Source organism: Botryllus schlosseri, chromosome 2 (genome assembly GCF_051294905.1).
Source record: "Botryllus schlosseri isolate E-star chromosome 2, Bs_hap1, whole genome shotgun sequence".
Taxonomy (NCBI): domain Eukaryota; kingdom Metazoa; phylum Chordata; class Ascidiacea; order Stolidobranchia; family Styelidae; genus Botryllus; species Botryllus schlosseri.
Genome location: NC_137237.1, coordinates 25,248,265 through 25,258,240, shown reverse-complemented (window position 1 = coordinate 25,258,240; position 9,976 = coordinate 25,248,265). Strand labels below are relative to the sequence as shown.

Genomic DNA, 9,976 nt, shown 5'->3' with positions numbered 1-9,976 from the left:
TGTCACATCCTGTCACAGTTACGTATAAGCTTGAAATATCAAGATATCCATCGCATTGTGAATAAACGACAGTGAACAGAGATACACGAAACGATATCCAGTCAGTACAAGTTAATTGATAAGAGTTGCGACAATGGCATCCACCCATAGAGGTGGTCAGTAACGACGTACTTCTAATTTTTCTAGTTTCCTAGTACTTACTCAAGTATATCAAATTTCCTGCTACTTTTACTTTACTTCGTAATATTTTGTGTTTTTGCAGAGAGTCCATAACTTTCGTTGCGCTTCACGTGTAATAGATATGGAGAACCGAAACGGCATTTCGTGAGGCTCCACGAAGCATTTGTGTCGGGTCTCCCAAAAGGTGATCAACCATGCTTCTCCGGACCTATCCCCCAGACCCCCTTTCTACGACTTGCCGATATGCTTACTACGCAGCTATCGCGTATCTTCAGGTATATTAATCCAGTGTCTTATGCTGTAAGTAATCACGCCCAGCGCAAAATTTCACGAAGGAAATTCATCAATACATTGGTCAACACAAAATTTGTTGACTTTGAACAGACAATTGGTTCTGACTAACTTTTGGGCACTGAATAAAAAAAATGACTTCCGTTTTTTCTCTATCACGTCATGTTTTTGGGTTAGGTGCTCCCGACATTGTCTCACAACCCACATAAAACTACCCAGCCATTTTATTATTTTGTGTTTATTGTATAAAACGTTTCAAAAATCACAAGCATAGTCGAAAGTAAGTCAACAGTCTTCAAATAAACATGTTCGCTACTTCATATGTTTGATTTAAACTGATATTGCTTCTGCAGGATAAATAAAGTGCGAGTTTCAGGGTCCATCATCTTCGGATATTGGGGGACACTTTCTCCTTGCCCATCGCTGACTATGCCAAGGTTTTCCGGGAAATTATTTATATATTTTAGTATATTTGAATATCTGCTGTCCGACATAAACATATGGCAGTGGCACATGTGTATCAGGGTTACGTGTGCATTGTGCATCCTTATTGTCTGACCACTAAGAAAATACCATATTTCCAAGCTGACACATACAATACAATCGTGCTGGTGATATTGCAACAATTCAATGTTTCTGTATTATTCTAAATGTTTCTGTATTATTCACGAAGACTAACTGAGTGTGCAATTGTTACAGCACCTAAGACGCTGCCATTTTGGATAATTTCAGTAATTTGGACACTTTAGGATCCGTTATGAGCTATCAATAGACATTTGCCATTCACTTGAGTTAGAAATCTGGATTCTTAACCCCTCCAGCAACTCATGGTAACAGTATTGTGAGATATCTTCTCTCCCTTGCCAAGTAATCTTCTCTCAATTCGCAAGGATGCTAAATGTTCCGAACCAAGTCCCAAAGCCGTGTCAGATCATTTAACATGTGCTGATGGACTACTCTACGTTCTGAATCATCATCGATCTCAACATCTTCACCATTAGGTCAGATCTTCCTGTTGATCCAAATTATGGAGCGTGTAGGAGTTTCAAGTTACAGTGGATAAGGTGAATGGGACATTGGACCTACAGCTGATAGTAAAGGTAATGATTTTTTTGCCATATCCTGCAGTTTGCATCAAATATGTGTCTAAAATAACCTCGGATGATTGCATCCTCTGACCAAAAGTGGGTGAAAGCATCGGTGTAGATCGATACCAGTTCCGTTTTCTTAATAATTCATTTGAGCCCTTGGCTGTATAGCTTATTATATGATAAAAGGGTGGATTTCTATGTGGTATGGAAAAGTAATATGGGAAAATTCGTGAAAATTCACATATTTTGCCCATATGTTGTAGAGCAAAAACTGGACGGGCTAGAAGAAAACCAACGGCATTTTTGGAATCAGGCCGCCAAAATTAGCCCAAATCAAGTGCAAAATCAAAGTCAACAAATTTTTCGTTCAAAATTGTTGCCCAGTGAATACCTGCTTTGCAAGGAAAAGATAAAACATTTCCACTGTTATGTATAATGTCGTTCTGAACAAGCACTGTATCGTCTGATTTCTGCAAATAGTCGTACACGTGCATATAGTTCTGTATATACAATACATATGTATTTGAAAATTTAATTTGAACATTATTTTGAACTGTTTAAAAATATTTAGATCAATGAGTAGGAAAAGAAGGTTTCAACATCGTCTCCGGCAACGCTTGGTCGTTGAGTAATGGGTTAGAAATGTTTGATCTATACCGCAATTTATATTGAACTTCCGAAGTGCTCAGAGATATGTGCAATGGTTCGCGAAGCACGTCGAACTGAATACCCAGGCTCTTCAGTCCAGTGATTTTTGGAGTACTGAGATCGATATAAACGACATAGGCGATCATGTCGCATTCGCTCTCCCTGTCAGAAGATCGGTGACCGCGGAGCCTCTCATCCGACTACAGGCTTTCTTCTCCGTTCAATTATGATGCTGCCTTCATCTCAGAGGAACAGTTCAAATCAAATCCAACATTCGCAGACTCAATTTTCTAATCGGGTCTTGGTATCGCTGGAGATGCACACCGGGAACTAGTCCAGTCTTTTGGTTATAACTAAAAATGAAACTGTCTTGAATAAGTAAAATTGACGCTGCGAATAGGTACAATATTCGGAAATACAGTGACAGAATGATGCAATCTCATCACAAAACTACTTTCTACATCCATGGTATTCAAGTACAAGTGGATGTATAGTACAAAACAAAACCTCTTGGGTGCGTGGTAAAAATCACTTTACTTTGAACAAGCAGAAAAAATTATTTCATTACTGAATACCTCTGTGTTCATGTTCATGTGACTGAAACGTACCTTGCTAGCCACCATCCATTCTTATTCCTGCGAAGTACTTTCAAAACAGATCCCTTGGAGAAACTTATCTCGTCTGACGAAGTTGCTTCGTACGATTCCTTCGAAATATAATCCTCTCTGAATACAATTGAAAATCATAATTTTCATTGCTTTTATGTATTACTTAACGTCCTCGTACCCAATCTGACTCACGATGTTCCCCGTGGATGAGCTTCTGAACAAGCTATCAGCGCCGGTTGAAATCTCTGCAAATGTCTGGCGCCTTATGTAATTGGGTTGGGAGATTGAACTTTCGGATGGTCTGAAAAGCGTTCCTAACGTTGCCAGCGCTAATGTGTTTCGGCGACGTGATCGTATTTCTCGATTCTTCATAGCATTCGATTGTCGTCTGCTACCGAAGGGAGAGGATGTGGCGGAGCGACATTCCGCTGTCCCGGTCATTTCAGTCAGTCCGTCGCTCATTTCGTTTATCTCCTCGGAACTGCGAGTCATATCAGATAGTTCGGAATCACTGCTGCCAAAGGTGAACTCTCGGCGCAGTTTGTTTACTATTGATTTCGTTAATTTTGGAGACTCCGAATCAAACGCTGCCCCCGACAAGTCATAATTCACCGCTTCCTCGGGTATGAGCATGGTTGGGCCCTATGAATTGAGACATAAATCATGAAGTATACTGATCGAAACTCTTGAGTATATATAGTGGAATAGTCTATTCATATTAAAATAAACCCGAAAAATTTTGGCGGGCATTAGCCAGGGATAACCATAATGCAACTATAGTCGATAATTGAAAATAACATTGTATAGCAACAATCGTATCACCAAATATGACGTCAACGGTAGGAAAATTCGAATGATCGCGACTTGGGCTCAATGTGCTAATTTCAGATAAAAACTCCTTTGCTTAGCACAAACTAGGTCGGCGGGTTTGATTAAAGTCGACTACAAGTCAACCCATGCTTTCAATTGTTTTCACATCGGAAATGCACCCGTAAGTTAAATATACAATTATACATACATATAGTCAAGGGATGGTGTGAACCTCTGAAGGGTTCAGGTTCGTGTGAACGCAAACCTTTTTGGAAGGTTCTGTGTGAACGCGACCGTGAACCTAATGACGTCACGTGACGTCATATTGCTAATTCCAACCCTCCATTTCAGTGAAGTTATAGCCTATAGTAATGTACACGATACCTAGCGACGACTCGGGCCACATAATGCCACAATGTTAAAGTACATGACGTTTTAAACTTCGCCAAATACATAAACTGTGGCAATCAAATGATATAATGGTCCCATAAAATCAATATCTTCCGTCGCTTTGCCAACAATCTCGACGAAGACTTGCAAGGGAATTTTACGCCTTAACGGTCTAGGCCAGACCGCACAATGCATTCGGCGTGTGAGTATTGCTGCGTTGATATTGAGCAGAGTATAAAACGGGTTTCTGTACTTGCTACCGATATTACTACAACTAGTTATACAGCAGTAGCCAACACCCCAATAGCGCGGATTTGGTTTTTATGATACAATAAGCATATGAAATCAAGATTGACCCCGTACGCCTGCTAGATTCTTTACATCAGACAATGATACCAATTTCATTGATTGGTTGAATAAGAATCATTCGCCGACTACCTACATCTACATGTAGTGTATTTCGCTCTTGATGTTGTGTGATTGCGGGTCAAGCTCACAGCAGAGAGTCACTAAATATTCACAAACGGAAAGCTGGATATTTCGAGCAAACTGTTGAACAAAGCAGGTAAAATTGTTGGGATTGTCAAGGTGCATGCTCGTTTAGTGTTGATTTTTTTATGCTGCCAGCGCCATACAAATAGTGGCTCGCAGTTGAAATGCAGTAAATTTCAGATGTTATGTTGAAGTGAAAATTGTAATATATAAAAATGGTTCACAGTGCCGAACCTTCCAAGGTTCGTGTGTGAACGCGAACCTCTAAATTTCCGAGATTCACACACAGAACCCGAACGTGAACCTCACGTTCACACCATCCCTAACATATACTCGTTTAACAAATGTTTTACAAATGCATTGATAAAAATTTGGATATAAGTAATTCAATATTAAATCCTGGTCAATTCGCAGTTACATCAAGTCTTAGAGTCATAATCTTAGTCATATTGATATTCATCGCCAAATCAAGTTCACGGTAATTTATTGTATGAAGTAATCATAAATAAGCCTACTTACAAAAACAGGAAGTTGTGGCGAATTGGAATCAACCGCGTCGAACGAATCATTCGACTCATCGCTCGTTGATTGTCTCAAGTAGCTCGCTGGTACGTAACCGCACGGTGAATTATCCGATTGCGAATCTTCAGAAGATTTTCTCACTAGCCACCATCCTGAAACATAACTTCCGTTATTGCACCCAGTGTTTAATGTTCATCTGTCACGTTACGAACAGTCAATCCGTTTGGTTGCAGCAAGGTATCACGTGAATGTCGGGACTAATTCGAATGTCTTATACCTGATTTATCTTGTTCAACAACTTCAACTTCTTCGTCTTTGTGTATTGAAATCAAGTCTTTTCCGAAATTTGTAGAGTCTCCTTCGAAGTCTGCGACTGCTATATAGGTAACGGTATTCGATTGTGGCATGAATTGACCTTTACTGCTTGAATCAGTGTCATAATCCCGGTCCTTTGAAATTAAGTATTAATGATAAGCGAAGCTGTTCGGAATATAATGGGATATCTCGATGTACCTGGATCTCTTCGCCAGCACTATCCAAACGAATGCTTTGGTTTATATCGTCACCGAAGATCTCTTGTTCATCATCCGATTCAGAGCTTTTGTTGTTGCGGCCTAATGTATCTCGTGGTACATACATATAGGTTTTCCCGTTCTTGCTGTAGAAATGAAATTCAAGTAAATAATGTCAATTATCATTAGCTTTCTCTAAAAATCAGTCAGAGAAATGTACTGTATTGGGAAGCAGTAGCATTTATGAAAATAATAATCTCTATTCTCAAAACAAGGTTGACATTTTACCTCCAGATCATTGAAGTGGTATCAATCTCAGTGGGCTTGAAGAAGTTGCTCATGATTTCCGACTGGGCCAATTCTTCGTAATGCGTGATAACCTGCGATAAAATGTTATGCATTTCAATATATAGAATTGCAAAATTTATATCGAGAGGAAATATATAAATTTATATAGGAACAATGCATATCAGATGGATATGTCACGAGACCACGGACCAATCCTGGAGCATTGCGACTTTATTTTGTTGGCTACCTCCCAATAGACACGTCATTCCAGAGCGTTGGTTCGCCTGCTCTAATTAGTGGGGTATAATTTAGCAAGTTTTTTTTTGTAGGTAGACGATCGACGAAAGTTCGCATGCTAAACTCAAAGATCTTTTTTGGATTCGCACGGCCCATTTATTTAGGAGTGAAATCGACCATTCACCAGGCAGTGATATTGTCGCCATACTGTGTTGAGTGAATCAATGAAAAGTTGATCTACGTACCGATAAAAAATTATTCAAACTGTCGATCATCTTCAGCTTGCCCATTGTACCGCGACCTGATCGCATGACGTTGTTTAATCCTCGCGCAACCTTCTTCAGACACCGTTTGGAGTCGTCGTTTCCACCGCCGACTTTGTGGCACTGAAATAAGATCGTATCAAATAAAATCACGAAATTATAACTTACTGGGTGTAATATGGATTATTCACTATCGACAGCATTCCATCGACAGCAACCATCGGGCTTCTATCAGCATTTGCAATGATGCTATTGTGCTAATTTTATTAGAGCATCTATAGCTCGTAATCACATATTGCAAATGTCTATCTTTAAATGGAAAGGTTTGATCGATTCAAAGACATCACTTACCTGCATGATATCTTTCTGAAAAGACCTGATTTGCCGCAATTTCCGATACACCGTGACTTGACTCTTATCGCTCCAAATACCCACCACAATGAAATGCTACAAAAGAGGAATTCATGCAATGGGGTATGGCAATGACTGGATACATTCTGATATAAGATTGCCTCACGTCTTCACGTCTAATTAAAAATTGAGCTGTAAGACATCCCGGCAATTGCTTCATTTTTGACTAGTGACCAGTATACGATTATATCTCAATGTCATTTTTAAACTCAACACTTACATGAGATATTTTATCATGTTGCTGTTTATGGACACCGAGTATCTTTGCCTTGTCTACATGATGACATCCACCATCGCGCGAAAATTCAGTTCCAGTCATGATCTTGAGTGCTCTATCGATATATGCTACCCGAAGTACTGATCTAAAATGAGAGATTCGAACCCTATATATTTAATGAATATAACCTCAGGCGACGGTAATATTATACTGAAGTGGAAGTAATTTGAATATGGTTTGACAGGGGCGTCATTTTGTCGACGTGGATTTAATCGAGGACAAATTCGATTACGAAAATCTGTAACTGATAGTAACTGATGAAGATTAAGATGAGATGTATACTAAATGCGTTTGCGTTTCAGTAAACGTATACAGGGAACTTACATCCCGTGTTACAAATACGAATATATATAATATAAAGTATAGTGTAGGGATCAAGTCAACCATCGAGCCACAAGTCATTTCGAGTCCACTCAAATATTGCCTGCGGAGTCAAGTCAAGTACTTTCAAAATTTTTCGAGTCAATCCACGAGTCAAATCACACAAATTATCAAATGGATTTAAGTCAAGTCTATTTATCTCATATTATCCTATTTCGGCTTAATTTCAGGTATTCAAATGTCACTTTTTGTCGTTTGATTTATTGCTCGAATGAAGTTGTTTAATTCGCAGGAAAAGCCAGACCCCGCCAAGCTTGCTAGCCTGATGCCATGCCATTTCTAAACGACTGAATAAAAGGATTCACGTTTTTTTTAATGTAAGTTGTTGAGACGGTTCCTCATGCACGGGGTTTTCGTGTACGCCATGCCATACATGCTGTATGATAATTCAGGCGAGATAAGACGGTCGCCGCGGCGTTAAAGCTCTAGGACAAAGATGACCTATCTATTTCGAATACGAACCGCATAACACTTTGGTAATGTACCGCTGGCCACTTCTGCATTAATTTATTCTGTTGCCTACAAAATAAATAAATCAAAAGAAACAAACCGTCACTTTCCGTTGTGGAATCATTTCTCTAAATTTAGAAATGATCTTTCCCGATTGGGATCATCAAGTTCGCTTGAGTTGAATTGATGAATTTGCAATGTATTTTTCACGATTAGACAGATGCTGACTTGAAAAAGGGTAAATACTTTCGCTATCGGCCTCGTTGTAATTCGGCATGACTTTTCCGTCGAGAGACTGCCGTAGGCCAATCAAAATCGTCTCGCGAGTCGCACATTTGCCACACATGAGCTACAGTTTCAAAATAATGATGGGGATTTATACCAAATGCACGTAAAGATTTCAAATAACATTTAAAGTATTGAAAAGACCTTTCTGACCAAAATTGAGCTAAAGAAACACGCATGCGGGAAAAACTTGTTTTATACTTTACAGTTCTACCGTGAAAAATGAAAAAAATTGGTGAGTCCAATTGCACCATTCCTTGTAATCGTAAAGTCAAATTTCCTTATAAATTACAAATATCCCTTAAGTGGGGAGTTCCCCCCGCCCCGGTTGAGAGCCACTGAGTTAACTGAATGTTGAATATCTGTGTCTTTGAGATTGTTTAACACCAAAATCCATGTGGGCGGCGTGGATTCCTCTTCGACTATCGACATTCGGAACAACGCACATAAGTATGCCTGCATCGAGATTGGCAAGGTGCATGCTCGTTTGGTGCTGATTTTTTTGCTACCAGCGCCATGCATAGAGTTGTCCGATGTTGAGATACAAAGAATTCCAACCAAAGATGTTATAATGACGAGACAAATTGTATTTTATGAAAAAGGTTCACAGTGCAGAACCTACCAAGGTTCATTTGTGAACGTGAAGCTCTCCAAATTTCTGAGGTTCACACACAGAACGCGAACGTGAACCTCACGTGCACACAATCCCTCGCATTCGTCGAGTCCGATTAGAGTCATTCAAAAACGTGACTCAAGCCATCCAAACACTGCAATACAGTATACATTATAACGGTCATAAACATCTATGAAGATATAGTGTTGTTCGCATGCCGATGATCTTGAATGGATCTCGACCTTTCTGTCGATGTGGCATGACATAACCAATACATTTCCCTGCTATACGAAAAATTATTGGGCTATCCGGTTGACTTCATAAGCCGATACCGCACGCTAGGCTCTGTTACCGACATGCATCTTCAATGCCGGGTAGATCTGTTATCAAGCACTATCTGATAGTCTTACACAAGCAGATGCAACGTAAAACCGAATGAAAATATAATTGAGAATGTTCTACGTCTCGTATCCCCTGCAGTTCTAATCATTGTGATGATATTGAGTTCTATCCTCTCGTTTAAATGATATCAGATATACACAAGATCTTTCACCATTGATTCTTCGGAAAATGTAAATATTCGCCCGCTTCAAAGTAGAGCATACGAATTTGGGGATTTACCTTCAAGTTAATCATACGTCGTCTTAATTCAATGTTCTAGTTGAGATTTTGTGTTTGGATATGTCTCTCAGCTGTAAGTCTCTGTCGCAACCTACTAACAAAGCCAATGATGCAACACTTGTCATTCGAACGGTTCGTCAAAGGCCCTAATGGTTGACATGAAGCGTGTGCCTATTTCCAACAGTACTGTATTACGTGATAGGGATTGGATAATTGTTTACTTTGAATACGACACAATAGAATAATTTCAGCTATATAATATATTTCATATGATAACAATGAAACGATATAACTCACCAGTTACTGTACCAGGTGTTTCACAATTATTCTTCAGTTTCGTGGAAAGTCTATCTCTTATATGTAACCCTTTTAACGATGTGTATATCTTTATTGTTTAAACAAGACTTCCATAAATTGATACGACAACAGCAGTGGTACCACGTCTGTAAAATGATGTATTAATTCCACCTAATAAATTCCAACGAAGAAGTTCAAGATGAGATGTCACAGTGACATTGAAGTGTTTACCCAAACCAAACAAAGGCGTGCTTTTTGCGCAATAGCATGAAAGTCTGAAACACGGGCTACAAATCTGCATAAAGTAAA

The 9,976-nt window shown here is 39.3% G+C and overlaps 1 protein-coding gene across 1 annotated transcript; it reads right to left on the bottom strand.

Annotated features, from left to right (window-relative positions):
- Nucleotides 1-1,740: 1,740 nt before the first annotated feature.
- Nucleotides 1,741-8,828, bottom strand: LOC145434299 (uncharacterized). The gene is made up of 10 exons (XM_080311667.1): nt 6,964-8,828; nt 6,684-6,779; nt 6,315-6,455; nt 5,833-5,924; nt 5,546-5,690; nt 5,310-5,481; nt 5,030-5,184; nt 2,997-3,460; nt 2,819-2,935; nt 1,741-2,563 (listed from the first exon to the last, which is right to left on the bottom strand). Exons 1-10 carry the CDS (start codon nt 7,060-7,062, stop codon nt 2,467-2,469), a joined length of 1,578 nt encoding a protein of 525 aa, XP_080167793.1. The 5' UTR covers nt 7,063-8,828; the 3' UTR covers nt 1,741-2,466.
- Nucleotides 8,829-9,976: the final 1,148 nt, after the last annotated feature.